We start from the raw sequence: 21,278 nt of genomic DNA on the forward strand, positions 1-21,278 counted from the left end.
GGACTCTGATGCTGAAGAATCTATTCCTTCAGCCTCTCCTCCTAAGGATTACTCTTTTGGGGAAACTTTACGTACCATGAGGGAGCATTTCCATTGGGAGGGCCAGGATTACCCAGAATCCAAGAAAAGGCTCAGAGCCTTTCTTTTATTGCCTCAGCACAGGCCCCTTGCTATTCCGCCAGTTTTGGATATTGTGGACGATGTGTTCTCTGAATTCAGTTTAAATCCAGATTCTTTACCCCCTGCTCCGGTCAAGCCAGACAGGTACTACAGAGTCCCTGACTCTCACAAATTTCTTTATAAAAACCCTGCTGCTGACCCAGAAACTATTTCCCAGGGTCCCAAAGGGGTAAAGGCCTCCAAGGCTAAAAATCCAGTTCCCTCGAACAGGGATTCTATAGCATTAGACAGATGGGGGAAGAAAGTTTACACCTCTGCAACTTAGCAGTGTGGGCTTTAAACTGCCAGTTTCACATGCTTAAATATCAACAATATTTACTGTCTCAGTTAAAACAGAAAATGAGTACAAGTGCAGAACAACCTGATTTTAAGGAAATGCAGGATTTATTGCATGCAGCTGAACAAGTGGGAAAGCATACTTTGCAATGTGGTTTTGATTCATTAGAAGCTTCTTGTAGAGCAGCAGTAACAGGATCTGTGATTCAAAGGCATGCTTGGTTAAAGGAACAAAGCTTACCAGATCATGTTAAGGCAAAATTATTGGATGCTCCTTTACAGCAAGATATTTTATTTGGTGTTAAGGCAGAAGAGGTATTAAAGAAAATGGAGGATAAGGCAAAATCTATGCAAACAGTGAAGGAATTGGCCTACTAAAAATTGGTCCTTTCCAGTGTCAGACAGGCCACAAAGAGGCAGATACAGATGCCCAAGAGGCAGATCTCAGCCTCAAGGCTCTTACAGACCATGACAGTGGGGTGCTTTAACCCCAAAAGGAGGTGAGGACAAGTCACAACCTTACAGGAAACAGTCCCAATGACTTCCCCCTTTCAATGCCAATCTCTTACCTTTTGGCAGCTCCCTTAGGGGGGAAACTAGCACTTTTTCCACAAATGGGTGCTGAATATTGTGTCTCAAGGTTACAGGTTCCACTTTCACACTTTACCAAGGCTAAAAGGAATGCCAGACCTGCCACAAAAACAAATTACAGCCCTCATGGACATGAGAGCTATTCAGAAAGTACCACAGCAGGAACAAGGACAAGAATTTTACTCAAGACTCTTCCTGGTCCCCAGAAAGGACAAAGCCTGGAGACCCATACTAGACCTTTCCATTCTAAATACTTATCTGGATGTTCCAAAATTAAAAATGTTGACACTACAGCAGCTCCTTCCCATGTTGGGCAAGAAAGCTTAGCTTGTTACTTTGGACCTCAGAGGCATACCTGCATGTCCCTATCAGACAAAATAGCAGAAGATACCTCAGATTCATAGCTGGTTCAATGCACTACCAATTCTCTGCACTGCCCTTTGGCTTATCTACTGTGCCCAGGGTCTTCACAAAGTGCCTGGCACCAGTAATTGCATTTTGCAGACAAAAAGGAATTTAAATATATCCATACCTGGACGACTGCCTGATTCAAGCAGAGAGCAAGGACATTCTTCTAAAGCATCTGGCATTTGTAAAAAAAGTTGTTAAGTTGCCTAGGGTACACAGTAAACGAAAAGAAGTCAAAACTAGTGCCCTCACAAGAGATAATATTCCTGGGTGCCAGCTTAAATACAACGGCCCAGATGGCTTATCTCATGCCAGACAAACAAGGACAACTGACTCAGTATTTTCAATTGATGGCAACAAAGTCCCAACTCCCTGCAAGAGAAATTCTGCAGGCCTTGGGATTCATGGCATCCTGCATACTACTAATTCCATATGCCAGACTGCATATGAGAAAATTACAATGGTACCTAAAAAGTGTTTGGACTCAACACTCTCACAGCTTGGAAACAGTAATACCACTAATTCCCTGCGTACAACAGGAGTTTTGATGGTGGGCACAGGCATGTCCTCAACAAGGGTCGGTCAGCCTTTCACTCTTCCCACAGCCAGGCAGACTTTAACAACAGATGCTTTAGATTACGCCTGGGGAGCACACATGGCAAGAAAATGTATTCAGGGCAAATGGACCACAGACCAAATGCATCTTCACATCAATCAAAAAGAGATGTTGGCTGTACAAAATGCCCTAACAGCTTTCAAGGACCTTCTGCATCCAGGACAATTATTATTAAAGACAGACAACACCACAGTAATGTGGTACATAAACAAGCAAGGGGGCACTCATTCTTACCCCCTATGCAGACAAGCCATGACCTTGTGGAACACAGCTGTAACTTATCAAGTTCATCTGCAAGCACAATTCCTGCCAGGAAAGAAAAATACTCTGGCAGATGACTTAAGCAGAAACATCATGGATCCACACGAATGGAAATTAAATCCACAAGTTTTCAGCATGATAATGCAAAAATGGGGGTGCCCGGACATAGATCTCTTTGCCTCCCTACTGGATTGCCAACTGCAAAAATTCTGCGCAAGGACTTATCACACACAAGCATGGAAAGTGGATGCTCTTTCGTTCAGCTGGAAAAGCCTAAACGTTTATGCCTTCCCACCTCTGCCTATTCTTTCAAAGGTACTCCTAAAAGCCAGACAAGAAAAACCACAGATGATTCTGATTGCTCCAGACTGGCCACGCCAGCATTGGTACCCAATATTAAAGAACTTAGCCGAAGGCCCACCTTGGATTTTGCCTCAAATTCCACACCTTCTGACTCAACAAAACAATCAGATCCTGCACAGTCAGCTCAAAACCTTATCCCTGGCTGCATGGCAGATTCATTAGCCAAACAGACAACACCTCTCTCTAAAGCTGTTATGGATGTCATTTTGGAGGCCAGGAGGCCTAGCACCAGGAAATCTTATTCAGAAAAGTTGAAGAGATTCTGTGCCTGGAACTAGGCTCAATGCCTTGACCCTCTTGTCCCTAACATTCCTCAGATACTACAATACTTAACTGAGATGCTGGACAAAGGACTATCCTTCTCATCCATTAAGATCCACGCTTCTGCCATCTCGGCTCATTACAACACAGATCCTCCTATTTTCTCTCATCCATTGCTAAAGCAGTACCTCAGAGGGGCTAAAAACATAAGACAGACCCGGAGAGCACCAACACCTACTTGGGACCCCAATTTTGTCTTGGAAAAGCTCACTTCACCTCCTTTTGAGCCAGCCAATTCAGCAAAATTAAAATATATATCATGGAAAACTGCTCTGCTACTGGCAATAACCTCAGCACGAAGAGTCTCAGAACTGCAAGCACTAATGGCAGGTGGAGCCTTTCATCATTTTCCACCAAGACAGGGTTTCCTTAAGAAAAAACCCTTCATTTATGCCTAAGGTGGTATCCAGTGTGGCTCTTAACCAAACTATTCACTTGTCAACATTTTATCCAAATCCCCAGAATAAAGAGGAGAGAATTCTACATTCCTTGGACATACACAGGCAATTACGCTTCTACTTGGACAAAACAAAAGCTTTAAGAAAAACTGAACAATTGTTTGTATCTTATGCTGCAAGATCACAGGGAAAGGCTATTTCAAAGCGGACCATTTCAAAGTGGATAGGACACTGTATCCAGTTCTGCTACACACAGCATGGGAAACCTGTACCATCTAACATTAGACCACATTCCACCAGGGCAACTGCAACTTCTACTGCCTACCTTAGGAGTACCCCTACCCAAATTTTTTTGGCTGCAACTTGGAGTTCAGTGCACACCTTTACCAAGCATTATCACTTGCCTCTTTACTCTAGATCCAGAACTGGCTTTGCCACTGCAGTGCTGCAGGGCCTCATAGCCACACCAAATCCTCTATAGAACCAGCCACCCTGACTCAGCTTTGGGATTCTACCCAAGTGTAATGACTGCAGCAGTGAAACACGATGAACATAGTACAGTTTTGTACCTACCATAAATGTAGATGTTCGAGTATCTTCACTGCTGCAGTCCTGGTTACCCACCCACCATCCCCTCTTTCTTAGCTGGGTCTTATCTGTAACTTTCTACACTTTACTACCTATGTGGTGTATTTGCTAATTACTGAACGTTTTGTTTTTACCTTATTGTATGTTTTGTAAGCAATATGTATTGCCTATCTTTTTGGGGGCACCTGACATCTGGGGCAAGAAAAACTGAAGAAAATGGCGTTGGCTGCTTCTTGTATACCTCTGACGCACTGACGTCAGGGAGGAGGCGACAGCAACCGACGCGGACCAAGACTTTGGAACTCTGGCCGACTGCGGGACCGCCTGACGGCAGGATAACCCAAGTGTAATGACTGCAGCAGTGAAGACAGTCTAACATCTACATTTATGGTAGGTACAAAACTGTACTATCTCTGGTGTCGACTTTGGATTCCTGTGCCACAACCTTGTTGGAGAGTGGCATGGCTCCTTCTTTGGCTCATCCTCTGAGGCTTTGCAGGAGTCTGCTGCAAATGTTGAGGGAACATTGCGGTTGGTTATCTTGGAGGGCCCTAGAAGGATTCCACAGATTGTGGTCAGCGAAGAAGTGCTGGGTACTGTTGTTGAATCCTATCAGAGGTTGACCCTCCAGTGTTTCTTGGGGCTGATGTCCCTACCATGAAAAAACAGAAGACTAAACATTATTCTGTATATCCTCAGAACCCTCAAAGGGAATGGCAGGAGTTTAGTCAGAGCCTGTTCAATGCCATAATGACCCTGAAACCTACCCAGGGTGTTTCTGTACCTATTCTACCTTGGACTTCAGCTCTTTCTAAAAGGCCTAGGGAACCTGATTCCTCTGATGAAAGGTCTTTGTCTTACTCTTCCCAGATGCCTTATTCCTTGACTTATGGTTCTGATGAAGAGGAATCTATTAACCCTAAGTCTCTTTTGGATGAGTTGCCTTTTGGGGCCACAGTAGCCAGAATGTGGGATTCTTTCCAGGTTTCTGATATCCAGAAGAGGTATTAGGAGTTGCTTCAGGTGGACACGCCTACCTTCTGCAATACCTTTTGTGTTGGCTGTTTTGTTAGACACCTTTATAGCCGGCTGCAAGACCCCTGACTCTCAGCCCCTTACTTCTAAGAAACCTGACAGGTTCTATTCATTTCCTGAGGATTGTCAGTTCCTGTTTGTGTCCTTCTGTTGATCCTGCTATGATGTCAGTCTCCTCTGACAAACCTTCCAGTTTATTTCCAACTACCAAGTTCTTGCCTTTGGATGAGGCTAATAAGGCTATGAAGAGGATTGGAACGAACGTGTATACTGTTGCCACCTTGGCCTGTAAGGACATTAATTAACAGACCCACGTGATCAGATATGCTCTGGACTTGATTGCCCAGGCTTTTCAGGTTGTTTCTGATCTCCATGATTCTGATGGAAAGTCCTCTGCTCTTTCTGTTTTGGGTTTTACCACTCAGGTGGCTTGCCACTATATCAAGTGCAGCTATGATACTGCTGATGCTTGTACCAGAGCTGCTGCCTTTGGGTCTGTCATGATTCTTGGCTTCGTCTGCATTCATTACCTGAAGACATTAAAGCCAAGTTGCTGAATGCTCCTTTGGATGATACAAATCTCTGTCAGAGATATCTCAATATGTTTGTCTCTTCAAGAAAAAAAGTAAAGATTTGCAAGACCTTAAACATATTTTGTGTACCCCATCCCCACGTTCCAAAGGAACTATCCTACTAGGTCTGCTTTTGTTCATATGCAGCCTTATCAGGGCGCTAAAGGCAGGAAAGGTAGTAGACTAGCTTCTCCTGCTAAGTCTTCACAGGCTATTATGGCCCAGAAGCCTCCTTTTTCTGACAAGCCTGCCTGTCTTTGACATTTTACCTCCCCTAACTCTCTCGGGTTTCTTTGTCCCTTCACCCCCTCCTCTCTCTTCCAAACTGGCAAGTCATCACTTCAGATTTTTGGGTTCTGTCCATTATCTGTCAAGGTTACTTCATGGTATGGAAGTCTCTCCCTCTGTTTTCAGAGATTCCTTAACCTTCTCAAAAGCAGCTTCCCCATTTCTCAGAGGTTCTAGGGTCTCTCTTCGACCAGGGTAACTATTCAGCCTGTCCATCCTTCCTAAGTAGGAAAGGGATTCTATTCCAGAATGTTCCTGGTTCCTTGAAAAGAGGGCACTTGGAGGCCTATTCCGGATCTCTTCTTAGTCGAAACTTTTCTCAAGGTTCCTTCCATTCTGATGCTTTTCTCTTCAAACCCTGATGTTCTTCGTGTTTCACTGTTGCAGTCATCACCTGTGGGTTATCCCTGCTGTGGTAGCCCTCAGCCGGTCCAAATACCAGAGTCAATGTTTTTCTGCATCGGCTGCAGTCGCCTGTAGTCTGTCAGGTCATCAGTGCTATAAAGCAAGGCAGCCGACATCATTACAATTGGTCTTTCTTGCTGTGGAGCCAGTAGCAGAAGCAGTTCGCACGAGTGCCGGTCGGTCACTACCAGAGTTTGAATTTCAGCAGAAAATGTCTAAAGCTAAGTACTCCATTGGAGACCCTTTTTTCTTGTGCTAACCGATGTCTGAAAAAATGTAACAATTGTCTCATCTGTGGAAAGCAGATCCCACACCGAGACGTCCATTCTTAATGCGTCACTTGTTTAGGCCCAGACCATGACGTCCCCTTTTGCCGGTTGTGTGCCCTCTTTAGTACAAGAACCATTCACCGTAGAGCTCTTATTGTAGACCGTTATTTTCATGTTCTGTATTCGCATTCCGATATGTCGTCCATCAGCCAACAATCCGTGGACATTCTGAAAAACTGCTCCACCACCCCAAGCACCATTGCTTAAAATGGCGGAGGATCTCATCTTCCTTATCTGAGGTAGTCAGACCACAACTTCTAAATGGAAAAGGCACCCTTCTCCAGAAATCATGACAGAACAGAATTCTGAGGAATCTGACTATTCAGATTTTGAAGAGGAACAGCAACCTCTGACTGCTTATGAGGATTCAGATGCAGAGGAAGCCATCCCTCCTGCCTCCCCTCCAGAGGACCTTTCCTTTGGGGAAACCCTTCACAGCCTCAGGGAACATTTCCAGTGGGAATCTCCGGACTTCCCCCAGTCTAAGAAAAGACTAGTTTCTGGACCTGCCCCAGCACAGACCCCAGGCCATCCCCCCCTATTTTAGAAGTGATGGATGATGATTTCCATGAATCCAGCTTAGATTCTGACACCCTCCCACCTGCTCCCATTAAACCTGAAGGGTATTCCAGAGTACCAGATTCTCAGAAATACCTGTACAGAAATCCTGCTGCAGACCCAGATTTCATTACACAGGGACCTAAAGGAGCTAAGACTAATTCTGTCAAGAATCCTATTCCTTCTGACAAGGATTCCAGAGCTCTGGACAGATGGGGTAAAAAAGTATACCCCTCTGCAACCTTGGCAATCAGAGCACTCAACTGTCAGTTCCACAGTTCCATATGTTAAAATATCTACATCACACTTTGGAACTATTAAAACAAAAGATTTCTACCTTTCCTGACTGTGCCAATTCAAAAGAGTTAGCAGATTTACTGCACTCTACTTGTCAAGTGGCCAAACACTCATTATACTGTGGATATGACACCCTAGAAGCCTCAAGCAGAGTAGCAGTGTCAGGATCTGTCATTAGGAGACATGCATGGCTAAAGGAACAACCTCTCCCTCATCATGTCAAGTCTAAACTAATTGATGCACCCCTGGATAAGGACCGCTTGTTTGGAATAAAAGCAGAGGAGGTGCTTAAAAAGATGAAAGACAAAGCAAAATCTATGCAGACAGCAAAAGATTTCTTTCCAGTTCAACCTCCCAGGTTCAGCAGGAACTTTCCCTCTAAGCACTGGTCCTTCACTGCACCTAGCAGACAGGACCAAGGTAAGTCCCGCAGGGACAAACCATCCAGGCCCCTATCCCAAGGCCAACAGAGAAGCAAACAGCGGACCACTTCTGCCCCAAAGGCAGGGAGTTCTAAGCCACACTTCTATGGAAAAAAACTCCCAATAACTCCCCCTTCCCCCTCTGCCCTCCCTTTACTCACCAAAAGCTAGGAGGAAGGCTGTCCCTCTGCAAAGAAAATTGGCTTTATGTAACAAAGGACCAATGGGTCTTAAAGTTCATTTTTCAGGGATACAAATTTTCTTTCAGCGAGCTTCCAATTCCAAGAGGATACCCAGACTTACCTCCAAATCAGTGGGCAGAGGCATTGAAACAGCTCCAAACTCTCATATCTCAGGGGGCTGTAGAAACTATTACTTGTTCCCAGAAAAGAGGGCACTTGGCACCCCATCCTGGATCTATCCATTCTGAACACCTCCCTGGTTGTCCCCAGTTACAGAATGATAACTTTGCAGCAGGTGCTGCCTATGCTGACAAAAAATTACTCACTAGTGACCGTAGACCTAAAAGATGTCTACCCTCCACATCCCCATAAGGGAATCCTGCTGGAAATTCCTGCGCTTCAGAGCAGGATCACAGCACTTAAAGTTCTCTGCTCTGCCCTTTGGCTTATCTACTGAACCCAGAGTATTCACCAAATGCTTAGCCCCAGCCATAGCATTTTGCAGACAAAGAAATATACAGATTTACCCTTACCTGGATGACTGCCTCATTCAGGCAGAGTGCAAAGAAAAGCTGCTCCAGGACCTTCTCGTTGTCAAATCCCTGCTAACTTCCCTAGGGTTCGCAATCAATGAGAAGAAATCAAAGCAAACCCCCTCCAGGAAGATCATTTTCTTGGGAGCACTGCTAGAAACAGCATACCAGATGGCCTTCTTATCCCCAGAAAAGCAGAGCTTCTTGCCTCTCTACTTTACTGAGCTGGCTTCCAGAAGTCACCTCACTGCAAGGAAGTTCATGCAAGCCCTGTGGTACATTGCATCTTGCATCTTCTAATTCCTCTGGCCAGGCTTCACATGAGAAAACTTCAGTGGTATCTAAAGAACCTTTGGTGTCAGCACTCTGAGTCTCTAGTGACGTCTCTCTATCTCTCTGCTCTGATCCCATGTCTAAGGGCCGAGGCCTGTGCCAAGAACAAGGGTCTTCCCTTCATTCTCCACCCTACCCAGCCAAACCATCACCACTGACGCCTCAGACATTGCTTGGGGTGCTCTCCTAGCAGGCAGGTGCACCCAAGGTCTTTGGGATGCCCAGCACCTTCCCTTACACATCCAGTCAGAAAGAAATGATGGCAGTACAAAAGGCTCTGACATTCTTCAAACCCTATCTCAGTTCAGGGGTTCTCCTTATAAAAAACAGCACCACAGTAATGTGGTATATCAACAAACAGGGGGGGCCCAATCCTATCCTCTGTGCAGGCTAACCATGAACCTCTGGATGACAGCCGCCTCCATGGGTCTACATCTAATTTCCCAATACCTATCAGGGGTCAAAAACACCCTGGCAGACCACCTAAGCATAATCTTACTGGACCCCCTATGAATGGCAGCTCCACAGGAAAATCTTTCTGCAAATCACTCAGGAGTGGGGGATTCTGGAGGTGGATCTCTTTGCTTCGCACCTCAACCACCAGCTGCGAAAATTCTGAACCAGGGAGTATCACCTCCTAGCGTGGAAGGTGGATGCCTTGACCTTCCCCTGGAACTCCTTCTTTGTGTACACGTTTCCTTCTCTGCCTCTTATTCCCAAGGTACTAATCAAAATAAGGGAGGAGAGACCAAAGGCCATACTCATTGCTCCAGATTGGCCCAGACAGCATTGTTATACCTTACTGCTTAGCCTGACCTTACAGCCCCCCAAGCAGCATCCTCTGATCTCAGACCTCTTAACCCAGGTGGTGGTGGTGGGGGATACTGCACTCAGACTTGCAGACTCTTTCAGCATGGCTAGTACTTCAAAAGCAAACAAGGGGTCCCTTTTAGCTCTTAGACATTATCACAGATGCCAGAAGGCCCAGCACCAGAAAATCGTATGCAGGGAAATGGAAAACATTCTGCTCCTGGAGCCAGTCCAGAGGGGCTATTACCTCACATCCTTCCATTCATTACTCAAAAGTGGCCTCTCCTTTTCTTCTTTTAAAATCCATACCTCGGCCATTTCAGCCCATTACAATTCAGACCTTACCTCCCTTCTCTCATCCTGATTAAACAATTCCTCAGAGGGGCTTCTAATGTCAGATCTCCCAGAAGGCCTCCCACTTTAGCCTGGGACTTAAATTAGGTTTTAGAAAAACTAACCTTACCTCCTTTCGAACCTGCTGCTTCAACAGAATTGAAATACCTCTCCTGGAAGACTGACTTCCTACTGGCTATCACCTCAGCCAGAAGGGTTTCAGAACTTCAGGCACTCATGGCTGTTGAGCCCTTCATCATTTTCCATGCAGACAGGGTCTCCCTGAAGACTAACCCCTCCTTTATGCCCAAGGTGGTATGTGATGTAACCCTCAATCAGGCCATACACCTACCCACCTTCTTTCCCAACCCTCAAAACAATGGAGAAAGAATTCTGTACTCGCAAGACCTGCACAAACAGCTCAGATGCAATCTGCACCGTAATAAACCCTTCAGAAAAACAGACCAGCTGCTTGTCAGCTTTGCCCCAGGGGCAGAGGGGAAGACAATTTCCAAGCAAACCATTTTCAAATGGATATTACACTGTATCCATTTCTGCTACAGATTACATGGGAAATCCCCCCCCCCCTTCAAGTGTATTCGTACCCATTCCACTAGGGCAGCCTCCACTTCCACAGCAAGCTGCCACCTGGACCTCAGTCCATAGCTTTACAAAGCATTACCACCTACCTCTTTTTTCTAAGTCTAGGGCAGGGTTTGCCTCTGCAGTTCTGCAGGGCTTGCTGACCCATGCCTAGGGCTCTAACCTATCCTTCCAACCCTCTCCTCAGCTTTGGAAATCCTTCCACAGTTGATGACTGCAACAGTGAAACATGAAGAACATAGTACAGTTGTGCACACTTACCATAAATGTAGATGTTCGAGTGTATTCATTGTTGCAGTCCTGGTTTCCCTCCCTCCACCCCCCTTATATCCTCTTTCCCTAGGGGGACATAAGTGTCCCACGGTGGCTTTTAGTCACCAGGACTACTTTATCTTATTTTCTTGTGCTTCTGATGGGTTAGGGCAAGAAAAACTGATGTAATGACGTCAGCTCCCTTACTTTATAGCTCTGACGTCAGAGTACAAGCAACTGTAGCTGACACAGAAAAACATTGACTCTGGTATTCGGGCCGGCCGAGGGCTACCACAGCAGGGATAACCCACAGGTGATGACTGCAACAGTGAATACACCCGAACATCTACATTTATGGTAAGTGTACCCAACTGTACTTTTCCTCTGCTGCTGCCCCAGGCTTTTCTGGTGTACTTGGATCTGAAGGATGCTTATCTTCATATTCCTATTCACCCTTTCTTCAAGAAATGTTTTGCATTTCTGTGTTTGTTCCTCTTATTTTCAGCTCTTTACTTTTCCCTTTGGCGTCTCTACTGTGGCAAGGGTATTCACACAGTACCTAGCTCCTGTGACTGCCTTTGGTAGGCTCCAAGACATTCAGATTTTTCCTTATCTAGATTAATCTTTCACTTCAGACTCCTTCTCCCAGTTGCCTGTTACAGGCTCTGGAGTTCACCATATCTCTACTTCAAAGTCTGAGGTTCACTGTCAACTTCCAAAAGTCTGTTCTGACTCTTTCTCAGGATCATGTGCATATGGGCTGCAGGATTTAGATAGTGTCAGTTTTGTCCTCTCTTCCATCTTCAAAGGTTTTGTCCTTGGCAGTTTTCTTTCTGTCTCTTCTTCCTCTGCCTGCCGTTCTAGCCAGAGTGTTTCTTCGGGCCCTAGGATTCATGACTACTTCTATTCCCATGCTAGACTATATATGAGGAACCTTCAGTGGTACCTCAAGTCATTTTGGCTTCAGAATTGCCATCCTCTGGATTTCATAGTGCCTCTCATTCCTTGTCTAAAGAGGGAATTCGAGTGGTGGATTCAGCAACTCCCCGGTTCCTTCCCAAGAGCTGTTCACCAACACTTCAGACATGTGGTGGGAGGCTTCTTGTGCTCACCTGAAAGTTCAGGGTCACTGCCTCCCCATGATAAGTCAAACCATATCTACATCAAAGAGAAGAGAGCTGTGATTCTGGCCATTCAGGCTTTTCACCCCAGGCTCTCTTCAGGCCCCTGAGGGTCTACAGAGACAATACCGCAGTGATGTGGTATGTCAGCAAGCAGAGAGGCACAAAGTCTTACCGTCTTTGTAGTCTGGCTCTTCAGGCCTGGGATCTGTCAGTTATCTGCTAACTCTTGAGTCACTGTATATTCCTTCAGAGCACAATCTAGTGACGACTCTAAGCAAGTATGAAGCACAGGCTCATGAATGGATGTGTCATAGTGACATGTTTCTGTACATAGTCCATCTGTGGGGCATTACTCAGGTAGATCTTTTTGCCTGCCATTTGAACTGCTAACTCCCTTTTTTCTGTTCTAGAGGTGCCAGTCCATCTGGAAAATGGACACTGTTTCTTTCCCTTGGGAGGGATGTGTCTCTATGCTTTCCCTCTTCTTCCTCTACTTCCAAGAGTCCTGCAGAAGGTTCAGCTGAACTCCCCCAAAATCTTGCAAGTGACTGTCTTTTGGCTGAGATAGCACTGGTTCCCCTTCATAATGCATCTGGTTAGGAGGGCAGTCATCAAAAGTTACCTCACTGGTTGTACCTCCTCACACAGAGCAAGGGGTCACTCATCCAGCCTCACTTGTCCGCTATTCAACTGACTCTATGGGTGATATGGTTTTGGTCCCTTTTAAGCAGCTCCTTTCTGAGGACATGCTTAGGATTTTACAGGAGGCACGAAAATCTGCAACCAGAAAGTCTTGTATGTCCAAATGAGAAAAAAAAATGTCTGGTGCCATCCTTGTAGCTAGAACCCTTTTTCAGTGAGGGTTCCTCTGGTTCTGTGTTATTTGTGTGAGCTGCTTCAGTTTGGTTTGGCATATTCTTCTGTGAAGGCCCATTTCTCAGCTGTTTTTGCCTGTCTGCCCTTGAATCCTCCTTTGTTTCCTTGTTTTGATTTGAAATCATTTCCTAAAGGCATCCTGCATCTTAGGTCCGCAAGGAGGTCTGTCCCTCCTCCTTGGGACCTTAATTTTGTTTTGGAAAAATTGACTCAGGCTTCTTTTGAGACTGTCATCTTTGCTGCAACACCGTACCTGGAAGACTGTCTTCTTATTTAGCCCTTACTTCTGCTTGGAGGGTTTCTAGCCTTCAGACCCCTATGGCCTTTCCTCCTTTTTTTATTTTTTTCACAGAGACAGGATGTCTCTTTGTACTAATCTTTCTTTTATGCCCAAGGTTGTTAATGAGTTGTCCTTAACAGTCTGCTAGTTAAGGGGTCCTGCATACCTTGGATTTGCACAGACAGCTCAGGTATTACTTGGATAAGACTAAGATCATTTGTAAGACTGATCAGCTTCTCTTCTTTTCATCCCAGGTCTGTGGGTTTAGCTGTTACCAAGCAAACCATGTCCTCGTGGGTACCTAAGACCATTTCCTTTTGTTATTCTTTTCATGGCAAGTGTGTGCCTCCTTAATTAGAGCTCATTTCACTAGGGCTGTTGCTTTCTTCAAGGGTTTGGCCACCAATTCCACCCTTGAAGCTGCTACTTGGTCCTCAGTGCATACCTTTAGTAAGCGTTATAAATTGGATTTGGTTTCTAGAGTCAGAGCAGGTTTTGCTAGGGCCATCCTGCATGGGTTTGTTGAAGGTTGTTCCCAGCCTTCCACCCCTTTTCTTGAGCTTTTGTACCCTTCCTGTGGTTAAGAATACTGCAGCAGTGTGATATGGAGGGACACAGTACAGTTTTATAAAATCTTACCATATCATTAGATGTCCTTGTCACTTTTGCAGAATTTGGCCCCTCCTTCCATCCCCCTTTTTCTTTTGGGTTTTCATTTGGTTACCCTCCTGGCCGAGGGTCCCCCACTTTACCGTCTGCATTTTCTCCACTTGAATGTACATAGCTTCCTTTTCATCCTATGGAGACTGTTCTGTACTGGGGCAGTTCATTTCTGGGTAACTGCATCTGTAAGTCAATAAAATACAAAAGCACGTGTGAAGCAGTATGTTGTTGAAGTCTTGAAACGAAAATGCAGTGATTCAGTTAAAGCTTTTAAAGTTTTTGCTGGTCTTTTAATAAATTGCCTATTTTGCACTGGAAATTCTGCTTCACAAGTGCTTTTGTATTTTATTGGTTTCCCTTTTGGGGTTGCACTTGTTTCTTGTTTTGGTGTTTTTGCATCTGTAGTCACCTTTATGCCCTATGTCCTGTGCGAGGAGCATTAGTATGCCGTGTGGTGCATACAAGATCTAAAGGCTTTGGTATACTGGCCAGACATTGGGCTGTCTTTGACAAGTGATCCCTATGATTAAGAACACTGCAGCAGTGAAGAGAAGTACGTCTGCTGTTATGGTAAGATTTGACAAAACTGTACTTTCCTGCTCAGGCCATCTTGGAGGCTGGTATCTGGTTCTCTTGTCAACACCTTTACTAAACATTACCATTTAGGTACCTCATCCTGGTTTAGGGTACGTTTTCCACTGCTGTCCTGCAGAACCTGCTGTCCCAAGGGCTACCAGATAGCCAAACTCCCAACCTGTAGCTTTGGGAGCCCACCCAAGAATCAGTACTGCAACACTGACTACAAAGAACATAGTATAGTTGTGTTAATACTTACCATAATTGTAGATCTTCAAGAAGATCAATGTTGCAGTACCAGCTCCCACTCTTCTACCCCATTATCTGCTGGGCCCCCCATGGCTGGGAGTCTGGGCATGTACATGTAATGTGTCAGCACCCACCCCAACTCCATTGTTAGTCCAGTCTCTTATCTCTCAAAACTTAGACAACTGGAAGGGTTATGTCCGTTAGGCATCAGACTGACTAACCCAGCTTAAAATGACCTGAAAATGGTGCCGATGGACACCTCTCTTATATCCTGACATCCAGACATCAGTCCTCAGGTGTCTGCTGGCTAAGGAGGATGTAAAAACTGTGGTAATTAGGCTGGTCATGGGCTTCTGCATTGTTGGAAGACCCAAGAATCAGTACAGCAACACTAATCTACTCGAACATCTACAGTTATGGTAAGAGTAGAACAACTGTACTTTGTTAGACATTTTAAGTTCAGCCTGTAATGAACTGTTGAATTCATTCTTAGTTGTGTGAAACTAAATGTTATTTTGTGACTTCTTAGGGAAATTGGAGGCCATCGTCTTGTAGTAGAAACACGGCTTCCAAATGGTATACAAGAATTTGAAGGAGATTTCACAGCTGAAGGAATGGAATTTTGGAAGACAGTGTTCTCTGCAATGACTCAGAATCCTAGACCCAGTTCGCCAGTCATAAGTGGACACAGTTGTAGAACAACTCAAACAAAACAGCACAGTAATAGGCCAGGTGAAGATAAAAAAGTCACAATATTACCTTGCAAATATGCACCAAGTCGTCATCGAGTTGAAGTGTGGCTTCAAGCAAAAAAAGAATATGAACAAATAAAGAAGTGCCCCCAGTCTGACTCTGCTGTAGACAAGAAATATGGAGCACAGGTATTACATTTAAATGGCATTGTTTCACCCTGCAGAATGCCAGTGATAATGGTTACCGAACCTGTTAAAGGACTCACTGCATCATCTGCTTGCCAGCCCATGGAGTCCACAAGATCCAGTCCTGAGTGCATTTCCCCATCTTGTATGTCACCTGTAAGACCTGTTGAATCAGTTAAAAATGGCAATGAAAGTAAAATGTTGCCATCAGTTAGTAGTACATTACCGCCTGATGATGAAAATGGTGAAGATGGTAGCGATGGTAATAACAATTGTAACTACAGCTCACCTGATTCTCCATTGCTGCCACCCTGGCAACCAGTAACTTCTCCAGGTAGTAAATCTTTCAGTCAAGGCAGTGATGGAGTGCATGCCTCCTTAGCTGCAGTAGAAGCTATCAGTTGTAGAGATGACTTGACAACAGAGTTATGTGCATGTGAATTGGGATGTGTAAAAGGAGAAACCAAAGAATCTGTAAATATTTCTCCATTTAAAATGAATGTGCCATCTGCTGGGGAACCCAGTATTGTTTGTTTGCACAGTACACCCATCTTACAAAAGAAGACAAAAACAATAACTCCAGAAGCATTAAGATATTCACCAGTGTCAGCAGGTAAGAAGTTAGAGTGAATTGTTAAACACAGATACATTTTCCTTTACTTCGCTGAAGTAAATTGTTATGCACAGCTATACTGGCCTTTTCCATGTTTATCAGCAGTTTATATAAATACTGTAGCATTTGAAAACAGTGTGGTGATCTTCTAAAATACTGTATTCTGATGCAGCATCACCATGTTTTCCAGTCTGTGCCTTTCTTCATTTAGTTGTTGTCTGGGATGATGCTGTATCTCCTAGATTCCTGTCTTAGTCTTATTGTTACTTTCTTTAAAAAACACTTATAATGTATTAGTTTAATTAGTGTGTAACAGGATAAAATTATATTTTAGCAACTCACACGTAAAAATCAACTGCCAATCATTAGCGGACCGGAGTTCCGCTGTGGCGACTCCTAACCGGGAAAAGCCGAAAGACACAACAACAAGTCAGATGTTTTAAAGTTTTGTTGAAACGTATTTTGCTAAGAGAAATATATTAATTTTGAGCTATAACTGCATTATTTTGAAGTGTTTGTCACTGGTGCACATATTGAGAAGTTTTCCATCTCTAAAGTAGTCTTCTGTCAATGTAACAGTGTCAGTGGTGCAACAGGTAGCAAACTCGCCTTTGGTGCAGAAAGCTGTGGGTTCTATTCCAACCCCAGGTAAATTGATTACTGACAGTGCAGTGCAACATAAGTGGAGTACTGCACTCCTGAGTGTGTTCTTCGGATGACGCATCAAACTGAGAGTCCCATCTGCATGAGTTTGGTGATAACTCAAGTGGATGCAAAAGGTCCCATGGTACCTGTCAAAAAGAGTAGGGGAAGTTACCCAGTGCCCTGTTTAATTTTCCCCTAATAGTGTAAATGCCACCTTTGGTCTCCCCTGAAAAGAGGTTACTAGCCTAGTGGAATTAACCCGGTCAACAAGGGCTAAATGAATAAATCTCATACTTTACATTCATTTTATGCTCTTTGTTTAGATGTTAAATTGAAACACAACTGGTATTTATCTCTGTAATTTTTTTGCTAGTTGTGGCAGTTATCATTTTGTCAATGTCAACCTGCATCTTTCACATCTTGTAATTCCAAAACTTATACTTTTTCAGGCCAGGTATTGCAGGAGTTAGAGTCCAAGGACCGCTTTACTGCATTCTTAATGTAGTCTTGATTCCTGCAGTCAGGCTTGGAAGGCATGGCTTTCAAGACAGATTGGGTCTATAGCAGCTCCCATTTCATTTTAAAATGTTGCTAATATTAGCTTCTCAGGCAGTGGTCTAACTTTATTTTATTTTATCTATGTTACTGCCTTGTTTCATTGCGAAATATGAAAAAGGCAGTCACACCTGCACCTATTTTCTTTTGCTTTTTCTTTCTTTTTGAAAACAATTTCATTTTCTACACATACATTCATATCGTGAGTATAGATAGCATCAGTCCTTTTCAGGCAGCATTTCTATTGTATAGTTAATGTAGTGTTGCTTTACATAATTACTTTCCGTCACAACTAGTGTCCTGTGCTGGACCCACAGTGTTGCTCTCCCATCAGCTCTCAGAAAGAAAAGAAAAGGACTTCTGCATGAAACTGCAGTACAGAGCCCAGTCCTCCACCCCTCCCACCACACAAAAAACAAAAGTCTGCTCTTGGACAGATACATGACCATTCTCTCCTACTGCAGGAACCAATCACGTCCAGTTTCTGCATCCTGCCCCAACTCTCTTCCTTCCTCACATTTTTATTGGTAAAATACTTTTTTTCTTTTAAAATGTTGCAAACTGCTTGCTAATATGTAACAAGCAGTTGCTACAGTTTATATTCTGCACAGAGCGCTACAGTGCTCAGATTTTAGTTAAATGTTTTAAACTGTAGCAAACTGCTTGCTACAATGTTGCAACAATTTAGACTGCAGATAAAATGCTACAGCACTCAGGTTTGACTAAAATGCAATACTGGCTATTAAAAGCCGATATGAATTTAGAGCTATTACGATTGTCCCATCATGACGCCTAACACTTTAAGCCCAGTGCAGTTGCCCCTTTCACTCCACCCTAACTACACTTTTGCTTTCCATCAACATTATTAACAGCTTTTTCAACACTTTTTGCATTCTCATAATTTGATACTTGCCAGCCGTGGCTCCCTGTTGAAATATTAGCATTCGTAACACCGAGTGTTAACGCACCAAAAAAAAAAAAAAAAGACCAAAAACAGGGTAAGAGTGAATACTGAGCGTCACTCTTCTCCTTTAAACTTATTTTTTATACAGAGGGCAAGTCTGTCTGCACCCATACCTCCGAAATGTATATATCCCAACTCCGAGATCGCCATACCTCGGAGAAAAGGGGAATATTTAGAAAAATGGCCATGTTGGACTTTGTGTGTGCATTTTTTTTTTTTTTTTTAGCCATTCATTGCTTGTTCAACCAGTATTTCTTCCAGGGTAGTCTGTAATATTTTTAAAATAAGTCATTTCAGGATACTCCCAACCAAAACACATTTCCCCGTTTCAGATTTCTTGTCTATCTGATCTCCAACATCTGTTTTCCACTTGGAGAAAGATTTTGTGAAGTCTACTTGGAGTGTAAAACTACATGTGCAAACTTTTCCAGGTAAATCAAAGAGAACATGGCGTGGAATGAAAACAGCAACAAAATCAACACGCAGCTCTACTAAGCAAGCACGAAAGGAGTCAGGGATGTGGGTTTTAATTTAACGCTTTGTTCTTTTAATTATTACAAGAACGTCTTCAGAATTAAAACCCTATACACATACCAAGATTTAAAAAAGGTGCCAATAAAATCACAAGACCGTCTAGAACATTTCTTGTGATTATCCCAAGGACTTGATCTTCTTAAAGCAATACTGTGTTAAAAAATACAATGCATTAAAAAGTGTCACAATGTTGTTTCTTTTAATAAATCATCTTTTTCTTTGATGTCACTTAACTTTAGAATGTGCCAAGAGTCCCTTAAGTAAAATTCAGACCTATGTACCTCTGGGTTTAAAAAATGGTCTAGAATTACAGAGAGTGATTCAGTTTTGTACTGATCATCTGCAACCACTGGCCTGAAGGGTGGAGTAAACCTGTTTTTATGTATTTTGGGGATACCAAATAACCTGACCATTTTAGGCTGATCTACTCTTAAAAAAAGTGTATACCTCATGGTTGAAGTTACCTTGACACACAACAAATCAAATAAAATAGTGTCAATACCTGCCTGGAAAATACTTTTTTTATCTTATTAACTGTAATCTCCTCATAACATTCCTGTTCTGCGAGGTGGTTGTTAATGTCCAGATTATAATCAATGCCCCCTTTCACCCCACCCTAGCTACTGTTTTGCTTTCCATCAGCATTAACAGCTTTTTCAACACTTTTTGCATTGTTATAATTTGATACTTGTCAGCTGTGGCTCCCTATTGAAATGTTAGCGCTTGTAACACCGAATGTTGACACACCAAAATAAAAGACCAAAAACAGGGTAAAAGTGAATATCGAGCATCACTCTTCTCTTTTAAGCATATTTTTTACAGAAGGCAAAATTTGTCTGTGCCCATACCTCCGAAATTTATATATACCAACTCCAAGATCGCCATACCTTGGAGAAAAGGGGAATATTTAGAAAAATGGCCATGTTGGACTTTGTAGTATGCAAGTCTTTTTTTTTTAGCCATTCATTGCTTGTTCAGCCAATATTTCTTCCAGGGTAATCTGTAATATATTTTTAAAATAAGTCAACTCAGGACACTCCCAAAACACGTTTCCCAGTTTCAGATTTCTTGTCCATCTCCAGCATCTGTTTTCCACTTGGAGAAAGATCTTGTGAAGTCTACTTGGAGTATAAAAATCCATGTGCAAACATTACTGGTAAATATTATAAATTGCTGTGATTTTGATGCATATTTAAGTGCCCTACAAATTTCTTCCCATTGCCTTTTTGTCATTTGCCTGTTTTCTGTCCTCTTTTCCCAGTCTTTTCTTATCTCTTCCAACTGATTTTAATAGATTTCGTTAACTGTTTTGTATGCCCTACTTGTTGTCTCTTTTTTTAACTGCATTCTCTCAGCTTATTTCTGTCATAAGTATAAGTAGGGATGACATTTCTTTCCGTGCATTTGTCTCCCTTAGTTTTACCTATACTATGTTGCAAGTCTGACATATAATCCAGGCAGATGTTTAGCCCTTTCCCAGTCTGTTTCTTTCCTTCCGGATTTATCTGTTTCCCACTACAGTCTGTTACATGTGTCTTTTAACTGTAGATATCCATTTAGGTATGATTTCCTTTTTTTAAACTTTAATTTGATTGGTTCTTTAGACATTGTCTGCCATTTTATAAATGTAATGATGCATATGACTATTCACGTTTTCTTTAAGTGCTTGTATCTAGTAATACATTCTTTGTGTGTCCCTGTTTTTACCTTGAGCTAATCCCATTCTTTTCCATTTGGATGTGTAACCTGCCTGTTGAATTACAAAGGCAGATCTCATTTGGATGGCCTTAAAAATAACCTCTTAATTCTGGCATTCCTAGGCCTCCCATACCCCTCCTAGGGAAGGATTAGCTTGCCCCACATCACCGTTGCTCTCTTCTCTCTCCATGTAAACTCTTTTTGAACTCTTTACTAGTTGCTTTGCATAACTTCTGTTCAAGCTGGAAAAAGTAGACCTAACCTACACTAGAGGCTAAGAACATTTTCACTGCTTGATTCTTACTGTCCAGATCAGTAGTCATAGTTTTCAGTTTAATTTTTTTTAAATCTGTTTAGTCTCATTCCTGGTATCTTTAGCTTCAACTTTGTATACATTTTTGCCAAAATAACCAAATATTTCATCTTGTCATGCCCCCATAAATATGGATATTGCTGAACTAATTTATATGTAGACGCATAGTTCACTGCTGCTGCCATTGTTTTCCATTCATTTACCTTCTATATGGAGAGCGCTTGAAATTGCCTCAGTATATTTAGGAGAAGAATGTATGTTTCTGGTTTTGTCAGGTACAATACAGTATCATCAGCAAACAAAAGTTTCTCCTGGCATCCATACCAGTCATGTCTTTGAATTTGTAAAGTTCTTAT

At 43.0% G+C, this 21,278-nt stretch overlaps 1 protein-coding gene across 1 annotated transcript in view; it reads left to right on the forward strand.

Moving 5' to 3' along the window:
• Positions 1-21,278, forward strand: part of REV3L (REV3 like, DNA directed polymerase zeta catalytic subunit) — a 2,860,434-nt gene that overhangs the window by 1,037,190 nt on the left and 1,801,966 nt on the right. Inside the window, exon 14 of the mRNA XM_044062729.1 lies at positions 15,252-16,213. Within this exon, the coding sequence (XP_043918664.1) occupies positions 15,252-16,213 (962 nt within the window). The remainder of the gene's footprint in view (positions 1-15,251; positions 16,214-21,278) is intronic.

The sequence above is a fragment of the Protopterus annectens genome, chromosome 2.part1, assembly GCF_019279795.1.
Source record: "Protopterus annectens isolate FY-2018-M chromosome 2.part1, PAN1.0, whole genome shotgun sequence".
Taxonomy (NCBI): Eukaryota; Metazoa; Chordata; order Ceratodontiformes; family Protopteridae; genus Protopterus; species Protopterus annectens.